Source organism: Chrysemys picta, chromosome 9, assembly GCF_011386835.1.
Source record: "Chrysemys picta bellii isolate R12L10 chromosome 9, ASM1138683v2, whole genome shotgun sequence".
Lineage (NCBI taxonomy): Eukaryota > Metazoa > Chordata > Testudines > Emydidae > Chrysemys > Chrysemys picta.
The window spans coordinates 1,878,766-1,901,638 of NC_088799.1; the positions used below are offsets into that span (position 1 = coordinate 1,878,766).

General features: G+C 40.5%; 1 protein-coding gene across 12 annotated transcripts in view; it reads right to left on the bottom strand.

The window, feature by feature from the left end:
- OPA1 (OPA1 mitochondrial dynamin like GTPase) overlaps positions 1-22,873 on the bottom strand; it is an 83,110-nt gene that overhangs the window by 41,080 nt on the left and 19,157 nt on the right. For all 12 annotated transcript variants that reach the window (XR_010590526.1, XR_010590525.1, XR_010590524.1 and 9 more), the window contains 14 exons: positions 15,886-15,939; positions 13,797-13,901; positions 12,548-12,634; positions 11,656-11,769; positions 9,509-9,589; positions 8,949-9,023; positions 8,649-8,720; positions 8,453-8,552; positions 7,635-7,765; positions 6,907-6,979; positions 6,742-6,814; positions 6,103-6,218; positions 1,500-1,564; positions 720-796 (listed from right to left, as the gene is read on the bottom strand). Coding sequence is in view for 9 of the 12 variants with exons in the window: in XM_005302877.5 (XP_005302934.2) it covers positions 720-796; positions 1,500-1,564; positions 6,103-6,218; positions 6,742-6,814; positions 6,907-6,979; positions 7,635-7,765; positions 8,453-8,552; positions 8,649-8,720; positions 8,949-9,023; positions 9,509-9,589; positions 11,656-11,769; positions 12,548-12,634; positions 13,797-13,901; positions 15,886-15,939 (1,223 nt within the window). In the remaining 3 variants the exon portion in view is untranslated. The remainder of the gene's footprint in view (positions 1-719; positions 797-1,499; positions 1,565-6,102; positions 6,219-6,741; positions 6,815-6,906; positions 6,980-7,634; positions 7,766-8,452; positions 8,553-8,648; positions 8,721-8,948; positions 9,024-9,508; positions 9,590-11,655; positions 11,770-12,547; positions 12,635-13,796; positions 13,902-15,885; positions 15,940-22,873) is intronic.

Here is a 22,873-nt window from a genome sequence, read left to right on the forward strand (position 1 = left end):
GGGGCTAAGAATTATCTTGTCTTTCAACCCCCAAATCTCTGATTCTCAAAGAAGACCCAGAACTTAATATTTTCAAGGATGCATATATGCGCACACACGTGTTCTCTCAGCATATTTGTGGTAACCTGAACCAGGAAGATTAGGGGGATTACAAAAATTCATATTAAATGAGAACATGACCAATTGTTGAGTCATTATCAAAGTTTAAAAGCATCCTTGCTTTGCATGTTCATGTTCACTCCTGGAACCGTCTCATGTGTGTTATATCAATTCTTCCTTAGATGGCAGAAAAATGTACTATATTGACCAAGTTTGGTGATCTAGAACAAGAAACATGTTTTGGCAGAAAGGCGGACAAAGGAAATCACTATCAGAAGGTTAGGCAATACAGGCGAGTCTCATCTTACGCTGGGGTTACGTTCCACTGTCAGCACGTAAAGCGAAAATCACGTAAAGTCAAAATTACATTGAGTGTAATGGTGGGCGGAATCGCCTGCACTACAGATACAGTATTTAAATTATTATTTTTCTCTTTTTTTTGTGCCGACCGCGCAAAGCTGAATTCGCGCATGTTAAATGTGCGTAAGATGAGACTCAGCTGTAATTACCATTTTTTATTTTAAATCTAAACAAAAATCTGTAATATAAACGAAAAAACCCTCATCTGTTTTTGGAAGAGGAACATATAACATAAATTTGAAACTAAACAGTTACTGTACCAGTGCTTTGGTGTGACCTGGCTCAAACTTATAACCTCATCGAGGATTTCATTCTTCGCTTTTTCAAACAGTTCATTCTATGCAAAAGACAAGTATGAAAATCAGTGAAGACTCTGTGATGATGACTTTACCTTGAATATGTCTAGACTAATTTTCTATGAGGTGCAAAGGAATACTTTTTCATGGCTTGTAAACCTAAATCAAAACCTTCCAGTTGGGTTCTGGCCAGCATTTACGCTTGTAACACGCTATCCTAGTGTATCATGCTCTGCTCTCTGCACAGCTGCTCCATTCCTGTGAGCAAGCTGGGTATTAAAATATCCAAGAACCTTTACAAAGGTCTCGGAGAAAAAGATCATTATTTCAATATCCTGTCTTTCTACAAGGACAGAGAAGACAGGAAGAGTTGACAGAACAACAATCTACATGATTACAAAGAAACATCATTCCTTGTTAGATTTTAACAGCACTGCAGCGATTTGAAAGCTGAGACTTCTGTTTTGTGAAACTCAAATGACTACATTTTTGAAGTGACTGATTTCATATCACATAAGGCCTGATTCTCATTTACACTAAGGTCAATTTACATAGTTCTGGTAGCTGAAAGAGGCCTTAAAAGTGATGTAAAAGAAAATTATGCCACCTTCAGTGTCCCTCCCTTTACAATGCCAGAGCGCAGCAAAGGAGCCATAGTACAAATGAGAACAAGACTCATCATTTCTAACCCATAATCTGAATAAACATTTTCTAACATATCAGGAAACGTGTAATGGAATTTACCCGGTCAAGCTCTCGCAACCGGGGGTAGTTGTTCTTCCACTCAGTCTCAAGATTAAAACGGGTTGCTAGAGAAAGAAAAAGAAGAATCAGAGATATACATTTATTAAGACTCCGTTATAATCTGTTCAGAGTGCCTGGCTATTCTAAGGACTCACCTGTTCTTTAAATTCCCATGAAACTTATTTGTGACAAATCAATCTTGCATTTGACATTTCAAGTAAACCAAGTGACTGAGAAAAATCATGCATTTTATTCTTCAGGCATAGGCAAATTTGAAAGGCCATAACAGAAAGGGAATAAATTTTGGCATTTTTGACCATAAAGCTATTTAGTGACCAATGGTTACATGATGACAGCTCACAGTTCCATTATCCGAAGCTGTTCTAAAATTTGTCCTTCACCTCCATGCTTTAACGTTAAGCAAATACATTTCTCTGAAACTGCATTTAGCAGATGATTTCTCTGTGGCTTTAACTATCATTTCATAATTACTCAATCCATTTTAAAAAGTTACTAACTGCAAGAGTTATGGAACACAAAAAAAAGGAAAAAGCACAACATCAAAACAGTTTCACAATAATGTACAGTTTTATAATTTTTCTTTTTACCCATCATTTTCGATTCAGATGATCTAAAGAAGCTTATTAACATTTCAAATTTATGTTGTAAGATCTTATTTTCAACAGGTGCTATTAAACAGTACTGTTTTTAACTCTCCATTGTTGGTAGTGCTTTCTTACCTTCTATTCTATTCCCTAGGTAGAAAGTCAATCAAACTCTCATTAAAGTCCCAGAAAAATCTCCCACCAACTTCAATGGCAATAGGATCAGGTCCTAACACTGGGTGAAATTCACTCCAACAGAGGGCAAGCACAAGACCCTAAGCCCCAACAAAGTCCTTAACGAGGGTTTTCCAATCTAGTCATTCCCCACCTTTCACCCCTGCCCCAACTAGGCAAGGTGCTGGACTTTCAACAGAACTACAATGATCATCACAGTAGCAGCTGTTTGTGTACTGGCATCACTTATGGGAGCCCAGCTTTGGGAACAGAGTTTGATAGTGACCTGCTGGCACAGAGTCGGCGCACTATTGCACAGAACTACTAAAGGGCAGTGTTGGTTTGAATCTACCAGTGTTTGAGGGGACTGTTCTATAAACGCTTCAATATCTATCGTTAGGGGCAGACTGCCACCAGATAGGAACAATTTGAAGGTAGGTAAAATATTAGGCCTAAACTATCTAGTGTCTAATTAAAAGTTCAGCTAATCTAATGTTTATCGAAGACATTTAAAGTTCCTCAACCAATCCATTGTCTGCTCTGCTCCAACTCACTGCAGAAAAATATTCCCTTTAAAATGTACCCCACTTACTACTTTCACATAAGGAAATTAATCAACACTTAACTCTCAGTTACAGCTTGATTTAATATCTTCTAAACAAATGCCACCTGTTTCAAAAGTGGTATTGTAACATGTAGCCAATTAGTTCATTTTATTATCCATTTACTTGAGTGCCATCCTACTATCATTTTGTTAGATTCAGCTTGGGTGTGTAACTCACTCAGAATTTTTACCAGTATGGGATGTTTATGCAGTTACATCCTCAGACATGGCTCCACTCAAATATGCATCACTTTTGCAGTTTATTGGCAAATTAGCTATACAAGTGTCCACTCCTGAACAGCGATCTGTGGTCCAGAAAGTGCGAGCCCATAGCAAACTTGAACCATATGCTCAGGAAAACCATCATGTCGATTTCTTGGCTAACAAAGGAGCTTGTAGTGGGATTCTATGGGAAGAACTTAAGCAAACAGATCCCATGGCAAGCCCAGATCTGGTCCCAGCAGGCGCAGCAAATTAACAATTTAGCATAGAAGCATAGCACAGAAGTTCCATATCTCAAAGCTTTGCAGGGAAAGGATCAAGAAATGGTGAAGGTAATTAGGCAGCTGTCTCAGTCAGATGACAAACAAGGAATCTGGACTTCACTGACACAGAGCTCCCCGTGTAAAAAGCATGAATTAGAATTGTACATAGATGAAGGAGTGTTGATGTACCTTGGAGAGCATTTCCCAGTGTGGGTTGTACCATTTCAGCTGTGCAGGGAAATGATCTGCCTGGTGCACAACACACCATCAGAAGGAAACCCCAGAGTCCATGCAGCGACTTACCTCCATAGGTTGGTGGTCAGGCATGAGGATGGATGTGCAACAGTACTGTGAGAACTGTTTGGTCTGTGCTCAGAATAATCCTACCCGCACAAAAAGAAACGCTCCCTTAAGATCTCAAATGTACGAGAGTCCTTGGCAAGCTTTGGAAATTGATTTTGTGGAACCCTTACCAAAAACTCAAAGAGGAAACCAACATTTTCCTGTTATTATTGACCTGGTCTCTAAATGAGTGGAAGAATTTCCTTTAAAGGCAAAAATCTTGGTGGAACACGTCTTCTCTCGTTGGGGACTCCCCGCTCAGGTAGAGTCAGACAGAGGAAGACATTTTACTGGGCAGATATTCACACGTGTTGGGAGTGCAACAAAAATTGCACATGCCATACAGGCCTCAATCATCAGGGATGGCAGTGCTAACAAATCGCACCATCAAACTAATGCTACAGAAGCTGGTAGATGCTAATGGACGCAATTGAGATACCCTGATTCCACTCATTATACTGGCACTCAGGACAACTCCAGCTGCCTCCACAGATCATACACCCTTTGAGGTGGTGACTGGGCGAACTATGTGAATGCCTGAGGACCTTTTGTGGCATACCAGTAGCACACAGTTAGAAGAAGTTAAACTGGAAACCTATATGCAAGCATTACAGAAATATCTTAATCAGATTCACTTGCAGGTAGCTGTTAAATTGGGAAAGTCTAAACGGAAGGCAAAAGCCTATTTTGATAAAGACCAAAGACAGAACGCTTGGGAAATTGGAGATCAGGTTATACTCCTACTGTATGCTGTATTGAAACACAATTTATGTAACTGATGGAGTGGGCCACACTATATTGTGGATAGACTCAATTCCTCTGTATACAGAATTAGGATCAAACAGGAAAAAAGAAAAGTAGACAAATTCTATCATGTCAATCAATTAAAGTTGTACCGGAAAAGAGAGATTTCTCCATAGGCAGAGGAACCAGAGACGCTGAGCACAAAAGAGGAAGTGCAGGACCAGAGAGAGCCATCCCAATAACAGAAAATGTGTGTCGTAACACTGATTCTGTGTTCTTGCCTTTACACTGCACTGCTGACAGAGCAACAGACCGTTCCAGTATAACAAGAAACAAGAATAGTTGAGGCAAATCAGGCTGTTATGTTGGCCCTTTAGATCTCCACCTTCCACAGACTCATAGGGCAGTGGAGACTGAGCTGGGTTTCCTGAAGGTTTCCTGTGTGGAGGCCAGGGGTTTCTTACTCCTCCTGACTTATCACAGCCCAGCTTGGTGTCAGGCTGTGCCAAAGGTTGCCTCGCTGGCTCTAAGGAGCCCTCTGAGGGTATGTCTACACTGCAGTTGACAGTGAGACTCCCAGCTCGAGCAGACAGGTTTGCGCTATTGCGGCTCAAGCGAGAATGCTACAACAGCAGTGTGGATGTTGCCTCTTAAGCTTAGGGGATTGGGTGGGCTTTAGATACACAACTCCAGGCCAAGCTGCAATGACCCCACTGCTATTTGTAGTGTGCTAGCTCGAGCTCTGCTTGTGCGCATTTGTCTAGCTGGGCTGGGAGGCTCGCTGCCAGCTGCAGTGCAGACAGACAACTATTGGCTGGGAAGGACAGAGTTCCTGTTCTTAGCTGAACTGGAAGAGAAGCAGAGGGCCATTCAATCTCTCCTCCTACTACTGCACCAAGGTTTTCCCTCCTATCCGTCCATTAACAAGGGCAGGGCATATGCCCAGTGGTTCTCTTCGGGGAGATTGTTTTGGCATTTCATTGCTGAAGGTACGATGTCGAGATGTTAGCACCCCATTGTGCTCTCTTTTCTGTTCAGGTCAAGCCAGAACGGTGGTCAGGTTTCCACCGGTTCCACTACATTACGTCACGTCTTTGAAGCAGATGCAGGTTTTGAAGGCAGATACATGTTTTCGTCTGTTTGGGCTGGGACAGTCCGTGTGTAATTAGGATATTTCCCAACACTGTGGGATTCATCGAAAGGCTCACTGGCAGAGAACACTTGGACTCTGTCCCACACAGCAGCGTGGCTTGGTGCAAGACACATGTCCAGCCGTGGGTGGGTTCGATGGGGTCTTTTGCCAGGAAGCCATTTTGAGCTTTAGATCTGCCAATCAGGATGAGGGGAGGCTCATGTTCTGGCCACGCAGCTATGTTCACTTCTCTCCTTCACTTATTTACATTCTTGTTGTTTATTTAATAAAGTTGGGACCTTTGTGCCACGAACTATCCTTCACTTGAGATCCCCAAGGCAACATGACATGGCAACTTCTTATTAAGGATTTATGGAGAGATGTGCAGGCCAGAGGATGCCAAACACTGGAATTACAGATCGTTCATAGAGCTGTGCAATGGAAACTTGCAAAATTCCTGGACACATTATGGCTAACTCTAGCCAATACTATGAGGCTTTGCCTTCAGGGGTATTACCTTTAAAAGCATCTGCTTGCTGCTCCACTGACTCTCTCACCATTTTCCAAAAGCAATCTGACACAGCAAGACTTAGGTTCCTCGTTGTCACCTGGTGTGCCTTGAGCATACACGTCCTGTAAAGAGAGAGAGACATCTGTACATAGCAGTATTTTTAAAGTGTCTTTTCAGGGCTGTTACTCCAGGAATAAATCTTGGCTTTCTATACTGAAGAACAAATTAACACAAGAACATGCATCATCCTAAAACCTTGACTCTCTCCACAAAATATCCAGTGTACATAATTGTATTTGGAGTTCTCCTTGAATTATGAGAAAAAAAAACCATGTACCCTGTAACCCCAGAGGGAAAGTTTGGGATTTCAGTGTCTAAGCAGCATGAATCATAGTTCTTTCCGCAGATAAAGTGTAAGTTTGCTAAGTCAGCAGAATCTCTTCAGTTCACTGAAGGTGGACCGCACAGCTGTACGTCTGAAAGGATAGTTCTCCTTGCCACCCAAAGCTTTGAGGATTAGCAGACATTGCAACATACACACAGTGTTTTCACACTACAAGTCTGCAACAAAGTTAAGCTCCAGGAATGCATGCTAGCATTTATTGATGAGATTCACTTATATATAAAGTATAAATAGCAACATACTTCAACAGTTTTGAATTTTGAAAAAATTCCTCTTCATAGTCTTTAATAGATTCGATACTTTCAGAGCTGTTTCCTGGAGAAAGGAGAGAGTGCCACAACAATTCCATTTAGACACTGATTCTGTATCAACAAATAGAAAAGAACCAGACATGGAACTCTGATTACCTTTTCCTGTAACGACTGCAAAGTAACCCAAAGCCTTCATTGGGAAGAGTTTACCTTCAATAATTTGTTGTATCTATGCAAACAAGTACAAAAATATGTTGATCTTGTATCCCTTCTCTCATTTCATTAATGCAATATTAACAACATATAAAGTTAGATTATGCAGGACTAACACTTTCTTAGGAGATTACACAGAGGTTTTACTGCACTCTGAAAATTATAGTTAAAGGAAAGACACAAATATAGGAAAAACATAATAAAAAATACACAGTACATAGCTAGAAGATAGAAAGCCACTTGAAATTTAATGTTGACTGGACTGCAGGTTCTTACAACAATTAGACTTACATAAACCTATAACTAATAAATGTTTGAAAAGAATAATATTAAATTATAATTGCAAGTTAGTTAGCACTTTACTCCCGTATATCAAAAAGCACTTGACAAAGGAAGGTAAATATCATTATACCTATTTTACAGATGGGGAAAATAAGGCAGAGTTGAAATTACTTGACCAGGGTCATATAGCAGAAGTCAGTAAAATCAAAAACTTGGGCCGATTAAAAACAATAAAAACCTCATATTGGATACCCTAACAGACATCTTTTTCTTTTAAAAACCTTCCCAAAAAGTTAGATGAACTTTTATATTTGTATTTGCACCACAATTTTCTGCACAAGTGTCCCTCTTCATGCTGTGGCATAAGAATAGAAGGCTTATATAGTCACCCTGTTTGGGCTGGCCACATTTTTCTCAGCAAGGTCCACCTTAGTCAAAACAAAGATTGTCCTTTTCCCGTGAGGATCCATTTGACTGACTAAATCAGTGACAATGCTGCGTTCTGCATCCACCGACCCATCTGAAAAGATTTTTAAAGATGCCATTTCAAGAACTATTGTATGATATACAGCACTTTGAACTCTTGACTACTCAGTGGGCACTACAGTTATTTTTTAGCTAATTGTTTAAGTTCAAAATATTAATGATAGAATGCCCCTCATTATTTAGCTTTTGGCACAAGCTGTGCAAATTTGCATATGTTCTTTGCATCAAAAAATCCTTGCCTCCTGGTGACTAATGATAAAAATAAGTTTCCACCAAAACTAAAATACACCTCGACTTTAAACTATTCACTAAAATTTTGTTTGGAAAAAGTACACGACAATTCTCAGTATAAAAATCTCTCTACTGTTGTCTGTTAGCTTAGGAACACTGTTTTGGGGAAATCTTGAGTTTAAACAGTACCACCACTGTCTTGGTTATATTTAAATTGTAATAAAAATGTAAGCTTTCTTTGTATTAGTGGCAAAAGGGTCAAACAATGTCATGAGTTTAAGAAAAAATAAAGACATCACAGAGTGTACTGTGGGACCCACAGTGCAAATTCCGACAGCATTTCCTAAAACTGCACTGAGAAATTAAGAACTGACTTCTGTTCAGGGTCATTTTTCTAGAAATCTGGATGAATGATCTAAAGAATACACTGCAAGGTTTTAATTAGCATAAACAAATGCCATTTTGATTATTGTCTAGAGTCCTAATTTACCTTGAATACAAAGGATGATGGCATTCGGGTTCTGCATATAGGCCTTGCTGATGCTAAAGATAGTATCCTTAGTGTCTGGAGCCATACCTGATGTCACAGTCTTTAAAAAAAATAGAATATATTTTAAAAAAGAGAGATTGGAATGAAAGATTTTCTCCTTTGGTAAGAGTGTATTAACTGACTGCTCTATACTTACACTGATGACACCAGGCAAATCTACCAACACCATTCTCTGCAGACCAGGACCTTTCACATTTAAGGAGATGGTCTGTAAAACAAAGTTGGAATGAAACTTTTCACCATGGGGTATGACACTTTTTTTTTTTTTTTTTTTAAATAAGAAGTCAGATGACCATGCTGCCTGAGAACAGAACAATTTTTATGGTATAAATACATTTCTTTATACAGTACAAGATCTTGAAATAGCTACAAACTGATTGGACATAGCCTCATAATTGATGAGACAAGTACAAATGAAATGAATGGGGAGCCTTACCTCAGCACTGACAGTGCATCCTTCTTTCACACTTTTCCTCATTCGGATCTCTATCTCATTTCTCAAGGCTGCAAGCTGTTTCGACATAAAGATATCAGATTATATTCATCACGGGCAAATATCACTTGAATACTCAAGAACAGACATCAACACTGGCAAACAAGATGACTTAGCAGCCATATAACACCCTTTATCCAAAGGTCATTGTTACAATCATTGACTAGGCCTCAGTACACACGGGAGAAGCCGGTAAGCAGAATATCAGTTTTATAGTTTGGTAAACGGAAGCACAGAAAGGTTTACTGATTTGCTCTAGGCCTCGCAAAACTCAGTAGTGTACCTGGGAGCAGGCTTTGTTACACTTATTGCCCACTTCATTGCCATTTAACTCTAGATAGCAATGACACTGAAACATAGTGTAACATTTAACAAAGTGCCGTCTTTGCTCAACAGTCTTCTAATCCCTATACTCAGTGGGCAACAGCCACTACAGACATCTATTTTACCAAACAAAAATGTGATCAAGATTACATTCATCTCAAGACATTTCTTGTACTTACATCCTCTTCCTTGGTCAGATCAAACTCCCGAGAGCTGTCTTTGAACAAAGCCACATGGTGGGGACCTTCACTAAGCGTTACCTAATATTTAGGATGAGGAGATGTGTAACTAATAAAATCTTAATAGCCAAGATATGCAAGCCAGAAACCCCCCAAAAACAAACAAAAGGGTTTTTAACATTTATCATCATTATTTAAAGGAATGTACTACCTAAGAAAGGTGCTTGATTGACAGCTCTCTACATGGAAATCCTTTAGACATTCTTGGAACTGGCTAAAGCTATGATTTTGGCACGGAGTTCATGGCAATCATGAATTCGAATAAAATCCATGACAAGCCCATCCCACAGCAGCAACTCCTGTCTTGCGGGGCTGGGCCTGGTAGAGGCACCAGCAATGGTGGAACCAAAGGGCCATCCTCTCCCTCAACTTTTTAAAACGTGGCTGGGAGGGAACATGTCATGGTCCAGCCCTGCAGGCTGGCACCCACTCTGCATCATGCCGCATGATGGTGGTCAGGCCCTCCCCTGCCAAAACCAAGGCAGCAGCAACTCTTGGCACCGGGGACCAGCTGGGTCCAGGAAGCTGGACAAATCCATCACCCAAGGGCCTCAGGCTGGCCAGCAGGGAGGGAAGGTGAAGAGAGGGATGGTGGAGGGAAGGGGAATCAGAGGTTTCAGGAAGGTTGGACATGTGTGAGGGGGGAGAGCAGGCGCTGGGGGCAGAGCGTCAGGCTGGTGGGGTCATTCTGGAGCCCCCAGATGGAAACGAGGAACATGCTAAACCAGAGTGGCGCTGTGACTGTGTATGTCAGGTCACAATGCCTGGTCTGGGGAGATGGGCCCAGCCCTGCGGGACAGGAGCCGCCGCTGCAGGTGAGTAAGGGGTGGGTTCTCTCTCCAACCTCCCTGCCACTCTCCCGGGCCTCACCTTTCAGCACCCCCACTATATAGCCCACAGTTATTTCCCACCCACCCCCACCCTACACAGTACACTTTTTTGGCATCAGTTCTTGTCTTTTGTAACCAAACATACGACCAACAAAAGTCACTGTTTACATTATTTTTCAGGGAAGGAAAGCATTAATGTCATATTTCTTAGTAGCAACAAGGATTAAAACATCATTTTTGATACATTTGATTCAGTTTGTTTAAAAGGGGGGGGGAGTATCGCTTTTCCTTGTTAAAAAAAGCAGGTAAAAATACATTATTTGGTGACCTTTCTGTGCCTTTTAGTTTTCTTCCTGCACCTCCACTGTGCCATTTACCAAAAACTTCTGTGCCAAAATTGTAGGCTTGGGAATGGACAATGGCTGTACAAGCTTTCAGTTCTGTGTCTCAGCCACGATTGCACTGACTACCTCTAGGACTAGGAGGCTCGTTCAGTCTCCGTGCTCATTAAACCAGCGGGTGTCTCTGGTGTGAGTAATGAATAGTGTTAACTCCTCTCTGTTGGTCTCTGTGCCAGTTCCTAACAGTCAGACACGTGTTATTTTCATATTTGTGGCATTTCATCCAACAGCAGAAAGTTAAAAGTATTATTTATTTTTTCCATCTGCACAATCGGTTTCTAGTAACTTTTTACCTTCAGCAAGTTTTGTTAAAAAAATTCTTTTCACCTTCCTTCACTGATGTCATAGGAGCTCTCTGCACAATAATAATACAACTAACAACAACACCCCCCAGCTCTGATATAGCACTTTTCATTGGTATATCCCACAGCGCTTCACAATCTTTTCAATGCATTTCTCCTCACAACACCCCGGAAGTTAGGAAAATATTATTCATCAAAACGGAGGATGAGGCAGAACTAATGTGTTCAGACATAAGCAGCACATATTTATGTATTATTCTTCATTTAAAAATTAAAGCCCCAATTCTTCAAATACATCTAGGCATAGTGTTTACTTAGTGAGAGTAACCCCAATTGAAATCAATGGGACCATTCACATTAGTAACTGCTACACCCTGATAGTAAGTACTGGTAGGATTTAGCCCATCAGTAGTAACAATGCAACAGCACATTTATGATGAATGCTTTAAAATAATCAGATATTCAAACAAAGATAACTTAGCTTAGATTAAGTGAATTGATAGTACTTGGATACGCTACAATATTTTGAATACCGTTAGGATACTGTTTCTTACCTTAACAGGAGAACGTGTCATCATTTCCCCAGACCCTCGAGGGAATATCCGGGCTTGAGCAATCATTTCTAGCACACTGGTTTTTCCTGCACTCTGATCTCCAACCACTACAACCTTAAATGAAAGTAGTAGTAGTCACTGGCTTTTCATAATTAAGGCAGTTTCTTCAGTAGGACAGCTTAGTTAAACAATACACTGTAGCAACCAACTGAGAACTCATATTAGAGCTGGTTATATTTGATTAGTTTTGACAACAGAAGTATTGCCACAAATAATGAATTCCTTAATAGATTAACAACTGATTTTATTCATGCAAAAGTTTTTCTACTTAGGCCATTTAAAACTAGAGATAGGGCAAAGTAACAGTGTCTGGATCTGGATCAGGCTTTGTCTATGGTTCAAGGCTAATTCAGGGTTTGGTTCAATGGTGATGAAGCCACATGGTCTGTTCTCGCAAGATTTTGGTCACATATGAATTGGAAAGTTCGCTTTTTTCAATCTGGATCTGAATTAGTACCAAACTGCAGTGGTATGTATGGATGCAGAAATTCAAAACCAAAAATGACACCAGCACCCAGCATTTCAAGGGGTTCATATTCAAGGCTGCTGGTTTGACCAATCATTTAAAAGTGAAATGGACAAAACATTCAGAACTACACTATAGGGAAAAGTCCTGCATTATCAGGCAAATGGACTAGCTCTAATTTTTATCATTCTGGGATGTATGAAAGTCTTTAGATTAAATGTCTAGGTTGTTTTTTCTGCATGTAAGATTAAAATCACCCTTAACACTTAATCTGGGGTCTGCAAACCAATACTTATAACTTTTTCATGCACTCTATAGTAGTTACGTCATTAAGTAACATAACCCTTTAAGACTTCAATGACTTACCCGAGGTAGATGATCTTGGGTATTATAGCTGGCATCATAGTCAGACAGAATGTCTAGAACTTCAGAGTACATATCAATCAAAGATTTCTAAAAAGAATTGAAATACAGGGGAGAAAACTCAACTAGTTAAAAGAGCTAAGACCAAATGCCAACAGTTTTCACCTTGAAGACCTAGAAGAGAAGATGACTGTGTGCTTACACTCTCAGCAAGGTTTGAGGCTTAAACCTCCAGTGCCACAGCTCAGACCTCTTCCATTTTAGCTAAAGTATTAACTACAATAACTGGCAGCAGAAGTAGTCTGATATCCTGTGCAGGAGGATTTCTAGCTTACTGAAACAATGGGGTACATATACATGACATGCCCCATTTTACAGACAGCACAGCCGAGTACTTCTGCTTGGCAGATTCTGAAACAGTGCAATTAAGTGACTGAGTGATGGATTTCCATATAAGAGATGTAGGTTCAATTTCCAGCTTGTGTAGAGGGTTTGCTCGATCACAAGAGTTGAGAATCCAATAACTAATAACCTCAGTCGGTATAAGTGAGACGAACTCATGATCTCCTGCTTCCCAGGAGGAAGATCCATTTTGTCTGTGCCTCGTTTGGAAGTACTCTACATGAGGGACTCTGCAGAGGGGTGGTGCACGCACAGTTTTGATAGAATGCTCAGACCTTGAGACAGTAAGTGAAGAACAAACTATACTCTGCAAAACACTTGAAAATGGCGATTTTTTTTCAACTCTTTACTTAGTTAAATCTGCATGGATTTATATGGGGCCATCAAAAGACACTTCCTCAATCTCAGAACTACCCCTCTGCCAAGTTTCAAAGTCCCGTTTCAAACCATGGAGGTGCTAGAGAACTGTATACAAACAGCTAGAAGAATATTTTTATAATTAAATAAAAATAATGTAGATTTTAGTTACATAATACTACACAAACCACAAATCCAACTTTTAATTTGTGTAACCTTCAAGATACTTAGTAACTTCAGTTGTGTTCTTGTTATGAAGTTACTAACACATGTAATTACATACAGTTAAAGCACAGTTAGAAATGAGGTTCATTCAAATTGATTAACCAGTATCCTTAAATGTAAAGTCCACTCATCAATAGCTAAAAATGTTAAGATCCATTTATTAAAAGAGCAATTGCTAAATAAGTATGAATGAAGCATTGTAGAGCTCATGGGCTAATTCTGGTCTGACACTTCTGAGGGACAACTATGTAACTATAGGATACAGTACCTTTAGCTTCCTTTGATGAATGCCCTTGTCATCTTTCTGCAACACCAGCTTTCTTAATTCTTTGTTTTCCTTCTCTAAGCGCTCAAGAATTCGTTGATATTTCAGCTACAAAACAGTAGTACAAATAAAGTAATCATGGAAAACAGTATGAACAGATCAGCAAACTTTTCCCTATCTAAGAATTTTATTATATGGAAAAAAAAAATTTCTGTGGCGTGGAACTAGTCCTTCCACACTACAGAAAATATTTAACCACTGAAACCTTGTTAAAATCCTACATAACCAAGTGAAAACTATTCAAAAATGACAGATTGAAGAACCAACTTGACTATACATTCCATCATGAATAAAATGAAAATTTGTAAACAATCAAAAAAACACTCGAAACACATCAAAGTCAGGGATAGGAGAGAACAAGGAGAGACCTTATTAAAGATGTCCTTTCGTTTGATATTCCATTCTTAGTGAATCTAGATATACAGGATGTAACAAGAGCCTAAACCAGAAGTTATCAAACTATGATCCATGAATGGTTTCATGGCGAGGGAAGCAGGGACAGGAAATCAACACTCTCTGGTATTTCTTCTACAAATTGTGTACACTTTACAAAAATGCTTTAGAGCAGTGGTTTTCAACCCTTTTTCATTTGCAGACCCCTAAAAAATTTCAAATGGAGGCGCAGACCCCTTTGGAAATATCAGACATGGTCCGTGGACCACAGGTTGAAACCACTGTTCTATGGTAACGACAACCTTTAACGGACCCCTTAGACACAGCTCATGGATCCCTGGGTCTGTACACCACAGGTTGAAAACCACTGCTTTAGACAGTATATTTTTCAGCTATCAGAAGCCAAAGGTACCTCCAGCATCAGACTATTTTAGAACCATGGGACTAAGCCAAAATATTCAAACTTGGACCACCTAAAATGAGCGGCCTGAATTTCATAGCTGCTGGGCACCCACAATTCTCATAGATGTCGCTAATATGTCAGTGGAAGTTGTGGGTGCTCACCATCACCAAGAAAAAGATCCTTATATTCAGTGTCTGCATGTGGCTTTAGAAGCCTGCTTTAGGTCCGTAATTGAACACTGTGGCCCTACTGCCTGTCACAGCTTCTAGAACAACTGTTCCGATTCACTCCTAGCTGACGTGAAAGGCAGACTATTTTAAATTGTTACAGCTCAAGGGGGAAAAAGGCAGTTTTAGAAGTTGTAAAATGTCAGGTTTTTGAGCATTTTTAAAGCCCTTATAGTTTAAAAAATAAAATTAAAAAGGGCTGGTCATCTGAAAAGGGTGGAAAATTGAAAAGCTCTGCCAGTAGTTGTCAGCATGGCTCAAGGTTTTAAGATAGTTTCCTGAGCACTTCTATCGACTTCAGATTGCTAAAGTCCATCGATAAATGGACAAAAATGTCCCAAGGAAAACATTCTGTAACTTTGCAGCTTTTCACACTGAAAGGAGATCACAACACCTCTTATAAAAACAGCTTTAAATGGGAAGGAAATGGTTACTGATTGGCGTAAACTTATCTGATAAGAGAACCACATATCCTAATTGTGTCTATGCCAACAATGCAACTCTTCTTCTGGAAGAAATGGAAACATACTGGTCCTTGTGAATTCTACTGTGACTATAAACAGAATAGCATACCACCTTCTGTGTTTTTTAATATTACAGAACTTTCTCTTGTTCCACACTCAGATCCCCGGTGCTTGATTGTCTAATGCACTTTAAGAGCTCTCTTAGAAATGTCATTTCACGGATTAAGAGATTAAAATGTCATCTTGTTATGTATAATCCAATTTCCTTTCTATAGCAAAAGTATGCCAGCTAAACAAACATCAAAAATCAAGACAAATCAACAAAACCCTAAAATCAAAAAGGGTAAATCTAACACACTGTCCAATTCAGGATGGAGTATCCATTGTATTGTAGAAGCTTCTGATCCAGACATAATCTTTAAAAAATTCCTTCAATTTCTGCAAGATGTCTTATATCTTAAGTGCATTTTTGTTTAGTAAATTTGAGTTTTGCACATATGGTCCTCTGAATTTTGGTTCCTTGTTACCAGGACTACAGTACATACCTGAGTGTGGAGAAGTTCTTCCTGAAGCTGATCAATCTTCTCTTTGTCAGAGACCTACAACATTAAGAAACATAATCACGACCATTGCTTGGGTATACAGCACATATGTTTAGTTTATCCTCAGTGTGCAATTGAATCCCAAACCAGAAGCTTTATTAAACATAAAATATCTGATTAAGCATGCATTTCCAATCCAATTAAGTTCTTAAATCAAATAATCATTTGGCATTTAACGTGGCTAAAGGTTCCATCGAAAGCAGAAAGATTCTATAAAATGAAGTCTAAATCTTTGTGCAAGCCAGTAGAAAAATTAACACCTTCAGGACCAGATACTGAGAAATCAGGCTTAATGATAAATAAAATTCAGTAGCTTCCTCAGAGAATTTCTCCCCCACCAAGGGACTGATAAAGTCACGTGGCCGAATTGTCTGGGCCTAAATATTTATTTGTTTAATTAGTACGGCACTTTGAAAATGCAAATACTAACTCGTATCAATTTGGTTCCAACACTACTCCCCACTATGTATGCCAATACATAAAAGCGTTCTAAACTATCAGCATCCTATAGATCACGCAGGGCATTCTTGTCAGGTTTATAAATGTCAAAGGGATCAAATTCTGTGTGTCTTGTACACAACTGAGCACCGTATTAATTTATTTATGTAGCCAAGTTCTAAAAGGAACACTGTATTGTGCAAAAGTATTACGTATATTTGACTGTTCCACTGTTTAAATTGGTCAGTATGCAATCTTGATGGGATGCTTTACATTAGCACACATAGTCACTCAGACAGTATTAAAAGGTGGGAAACAATGTAGAAGAATGAACATAATGTTAAATTTTTCAGTGTCCAGTGAATTAAAGCGTGATCTTACTATAGTTGCGCAAACATGAAGGGATTTCTAGCCAAATCCTTTCAAAACTGAATTTGTAAAGTAAAGTAGATCTAAAAAAGAAAGTAAAAACAGATGGAACTTTCAATCTGTTTCTTCCTAATTAAGGTCACAAGTTCAATATAAAATACTAAAAATAGGCATCATGCAAGTATTTTAAAACTAATGTAAAGCCTAATGGACAATTAAGAAGGAATGATAAATGAAAAGTTAATGAAGTAATAATATCAATATAAAGAAATTCAACTCAATTTGATAATGAAGTCACTCTAAATATTTGCAATTCAAACGAATTAGCTTGAAGTCAAAGGAGAATATCAACTTAATGCATGGATAACGTGTCATTTACAGGACACAAACCAATGCAGTCACTCTTTAATTTCATAGTAACTTTTGGCAGATTAACAATTCCCAGTTCTTCATGGCAACTGCCTTATTGGAGCTACTTAACCTATAAGATACACATGACCATGTATTAACTTTGCAATAGGCAATGCCAAATTACAATCCTCCCTATATCCAATTATTTTCTTATTCATTAGCTGATCCTTGAAAATAAAGTACTGGAAGTGGGCCACCTTCTGTTTCCACCAATGGACCCAACAGCATGGGAAACATGTTCTCTTAGTACCTGAATACAACAGACACTAAGAAGAGTTCAGCACAGGGAAGGTGGCTTGATGCCTTTAGCAATACACAGTATGTCTAAACAAACAGACAGAGCTATATCTACCCACCCACCCAAATAGAAAGCACTGCAGGGATATAATGGGGCAGACCGGGACAGGAAGCAAAGAAAACAGTGAAGGAAGAAAAGAGGAAAACACACACACACACACACAAAATAAATACAGAAAATGTTTCTGGGCAATGCAGACATCCAAAGAACAGCTATGTCCCTCTTCTCAAAAGCATTTAAGAAAGCTTTTGTTAATAGTATTTCCTGGAGGTTTGATAAATCTTTAATGAAACAGTGAAGGGGATTACATCAGTCATTGTTATGGCATCCTTTCATTCTGTTCACTATAAATATACCACGGATATCTAGACAAATATTCAATATTCTCCCCCTGAAACGGTTACTGAAAATGTCTGAGGAATTTTAGGAAAAATAAACAATGCTTTTTTGGGATCCTAAGAATGCTCTCAAAGTGGGGCACAACTCTCCTTTCTCCACTAAAGGCATTTTACACTTCAGGAGCAGGTGAGCAGATAATGCACTAATCTCTCTTCTCAGACATGGGATGAAACTTGCTGTCAGTCACAAAGGAGGGGTTAATCTAGTTCCTAGTAAGCAGCCCTCTAACGACGTGCCACAATATACAGCAGGAAAATACCCAGCATTGAGACACTTCTAGCAGGAACGTACAGACTATGTCAGAACTCAGGACATGTATACGCTACAGCCCTAAATCGACCCACATTAGGTCGACTTACAGCCACCGCAGTAATTACTGCCGGGGCAGATGTCCACACTACCCTCCTTCTGTCAGTGGCGCGTGTCCTCACAAGGAGTGCTGCCACCAACTGAAAAGGGGCAGTGTGGAGGCTGACGGTATTTCTTCACTACCCGCGGGATCGGCGGGCAGCGATCCATCCAGCAGGGGTCGATTTATCGCGTCTAATCTAGACACGATAAATCGACCCCCGAGCGCTCTCCCGTTGACTCCTGTACTCCAGCTCAGCGAGAGGCGCAGGCAGAGTCGACGGGGGAGCGGCAGCAGTTGACACAGTTAGGTCCACCTAAGGCAGCTTACATCAACCTAATTATATCAGCGTACACACTACTGCCTGGTCCCACCAGTGCAAGTGTCCTGCTACACCAACATCATAACTCCACCTCCACTGGAGGCGTAGAGCCTGTCGGTGTAGTTAGGGTGATGCAGCGTCTGTGTAGACACTGCGTTAATTACATCGGCTGTTGGCTGCCTTGTTGTCAAGAAAGCCAGGCAGCTAGAGCCTGGCTGCAGGGAGGTGAGAAGCCTGTGGGGGGAGGAGGGGATGGAGAGGAGCTGCTGTGCGCCCAGCTGGGAGCTGCGGGGAGCTGAGAGCCCTGACTCTCAAGCCTGGTCTACCCTGGGGGGAGGGGGGAGTTCGAGCTAAGTTACGCAACTTCAGCTATGTGAATAACGTAGCTGAAGTCGATGTATTTAGATCGACTTACCGTGGTGTCTTCACCTCCGCCTAGCAGCTGAGCGAGGGGGATATCGCCGCTTCTGGGGAGCCCCCCAGGTAAGCGATGCCCAGAGCCTGCCTCATCCCGTCCCGTGCCCCAATCCTCTGCCCCCTCCCACACCCAAACTCTGCTGCTTGGGGGGTGGGAGGGAGGGAGCGGCACAGAGCCAGGTAGGGGGCCTGTCGGCTCCACCAACCCCTCCCCCGCTACAGCGGGGCCTCCCGGCAGCACCTTCCCCCAAGTTTTAGTCACCGGTATTTTTAGTAAAAGTCATGGAAAAGTCACAGGCCGTGACTTTTTGTTTACTGCCTGTGACCTGTCCATGACTTTTACTAAAAATACCCATGACTAAAGCGTAGCCTTAGTCATAACTGCAGTATTTGCCAGCAAATTACAAAGTAATAACATGGTCACCCATGCCTGATAACTGACATGACTAAAGAAACTGTCAACTTTTTTACAAAACATACAAATCCATTTATTACTTGTTTTAGATCTTATTTCAAATGCTGTGTGGATAAATTTTTTGTCAGTCCAATTCATCCAAAAAAACATAAACGACAAAAAAACCATAGGGCCAGATAGGGACCAAGTCCTGGAACTTTTGAAAATCCCAGGAGGCACCTATCGGCATCTTTAGGTACCCAAGTACCTTAAAAAACTGGGCGAGTGTCACTATTTTGACATATCACAAAACAACCCCAAACCACGAACATCTCATGGTTAAACATTAAGAGCTATAACAATTCCCAGTGGCATCACTGAAAACATCAATGCACAGAGAGATGCAGCCATATGAGTTCTTGCTCTACAACAAACCCCTCAGCTAAATATAATATTTGCCAAGTGGGCAATAAAAGGGAAAGAATTACAAGCGTATGAGGGTATTAAAAATGATAGATGAGTTATCAGGTGCCCTTTTTGTAATATTTTTATGAATTTCCATCTAAAATAGACAATCTACATTATACAAACATTCTAGACCGGGGTTCTCAAACTGGGGGTCAGGACCCCTCAGGGGGTCACGAGGTTATTACTTGGGGGGTCACGAGCTGTCAGCCTGCACCCCAAACCCCACTTTGCATCCAGCATTTATAATGGGGTTAAATATATTAAAAAGTGTTTTAATTTATAAGGGGGGGGTCACACTCAGAGCCTTGCTATGTGAAAGGGGTCACCAGTACAAAAGTTTGAGAACCACTGTTCTAGACTGAAGATGAAAATCTGGGAAATTTAGATTCTGCAGTTTAATTATTTTTATATCACTGTGAGGAGGATCTGTATAACATGGTGCATGCAAGTCCTGCTGCTGCTTGGTTTGTTCATTACGCATTCTGACAACTATGTCAATGAGATATTAAAGGAAAGGAACAGGAATACTCAGGCTTAGAGGAATGGAAATGAAACAATCATATTTTCAAGTAGACAGGTAACATATCAGCTTGCAAAAGAAAAGTGAGTAAATTTAGCTCTGGCATAAGTGGGAGCAACTTGGTTCATTTCAATGGGAGTTGCACCTGTTTCTGCCAAGACAGAGTTTGGCCCAATGACTGAATCTTTACATTATTACATCCTCATTTTAAGGTGTGTACAGCAAGTGCTCTGTTTACCCACCCATTCAATTTGTTTCAAAACAAATGGGTTAGTTGCAGCAAAATAAAACGCATCATCATTCCTTGCCACTGGCATGCATCAAAGCACACAAAACTGCACATCTAAATGTTACAATCGGCTTTGATACTTCTACAAGGAACGTGATGCTCAAGCATTTGGGACATAAATTTAGGACTTTCCCTTACAGGACTAAGTTATTTACTGTGATAGACATCAAATCTTTTCTGCAATTCCAACGCCATGGAATTAGTTGCAAAGAGCAATAATGATGGGGAATTCTCCGTAGAAATAGATTAATCCTGAAAAAATAAACTCTTTGCTCGTTCCTCAAAAAATGGAGCCAAAGTTTAAATATCAAGTACTTTATTCCCTTTCCAGCAACGGTTTAAAGTTTTCATATATCCAACACTACACAAATAGGAACTCTTCTTAAAAAGGCTTTAGAAAAAAAGTGGGGATTACTCTGTGGAAATGTTCTGGCTTTCTGACTCAGAATGTAGTCTCTTCAGCACAGCCAAATTAACACATTGTGCTCAAGACAAAAAAATACCTAGCTCTGCTTAAATACAGACTTTGCATGCTACCTGACAAAGGAATTGAAGGAGTCACTCTTATTATGCAGAGGAATCAGTAAACAAACAGGCAGGTTTAGTTTGCTAAAGGTATCCCTGGTTTTTACCAGCAACACTGCTCTGGATGGGAAGTGGGAAAGGACTGTGTAACCTACTCTTGCAGGGGTGGCCAACCTGCGGCTCTTCAGAAGTTAATATGCGGCTCCTTGTAGAGGTACTGACTCCGGGGCTGGAGCTACAGGCGCCAACTTTCCATTGTGCCAGGGGTGCTCACTGCTCAACCCCTGGCTCTGCCCCCCCCTCACCCCCTCCCATGAGCCTGCTGTGCCCTTGCTCCCTCCCCAGCCTCCTGCATGCTAAGGAACAGCTGATCGGAAGGTGTGGGGAGGGACGGAGGAGGAGGCGCTGATCAAAGGGGCTGCCGGTGGGCGGGAGGCGCTGGGGCGGGGCAGGGAGCTGATGGAGGGCTGCTGACGTATTACTGTGGCTCTTTGGCAATGTACATTGGTAAATTCTGGCTCTCTTTCTCAGGCTGGCCACCCCTGTACTATTGGACAAATTCTTCTCAGAGTAGTCAGACTCCAGTGCATTACACTTCCAGCATCTTTATTATGTATCATGTTGTCTCACTGAGGGCAGGACTGGTCAATTTCTCTAAACCCCAAAGGTGCACTACCTAAATGAGCTAAAAAATGAAACATGAAGAAACATACCTCCCCCTCACTACTCATCTTTCCCATAGTTGTACAGAGGAGGAGGAAGGGTAGTTCTTGAGCTGCAATGTGGCAAGGAATGTTTGCTTAACATTTAACAGTAGCTTGACAAAGGATGCTGGAGACAGACTGGAGTACTGACATTTAAAATGCAAACTGTTTTAGGATTTTAAACCCCTTCAGGCCCTTTGGTGAAAACCATGGCTATATACAACATTATGTATAGAACTTTATTTCAAGTCTTCTCCATCTCTCTCTCGGATACAACCTCAGATGCAGAGAGTGTTAAAGGTGTGTATCCAGTGGTTAATTCCAAAGCTATGGAACTGTGAAAAGTCAGAATGAACTGTAGGTTCTGTGGACATGGGAACTACAGATAACTGTATTTTCAGTCACAGAAGTGATTATACTGGCTACAAAAATTAGCTCTGAAGTACCCATGACTACTAAATTATCCCTATCTAGTAAGCAATATGTCAGCAACATGCTAATGCTAAAAATCCAACTGCAGCACCAAGTAAAATAATGTATAGATGACCAACAGAATAGCTACACCAAATCAGCTTGGACTGTGATTTACGATGGAAGCTAGGCAAGAGAAAGCTACTGAGACACAAACTAGGTTTCATAGAATCATAGGACTGGAAGGGGCCTCGAGAGGTCATCTAGTCCAGTCCCCAGGACTATGTATGCTCTAGACCATTCCCGACAGGTGTTTGTCAATATATTCTTTATATTTACAAATATCAGATTTTGCCCAGGCATTAGCCATCAGACATTGGTAACCGGCTAATGCTCACTAGTGTATTATTACTAATTTTGTCACAGGCTATGTTTATCACTGCAACTATATCGGGGAGTTTAATGTTTATGGTTTCATCCTAATACGATGTTACAGGTTGTTTTAGCTAGAATTCTCACCCCATGGGAATAAAGTGAACTAGGATAGGTCTGAGATAAATACAGCATCTGATATCAGAGTTGCAAAGCTAAATCAGCATGTACTCAGTTTAAGGCTG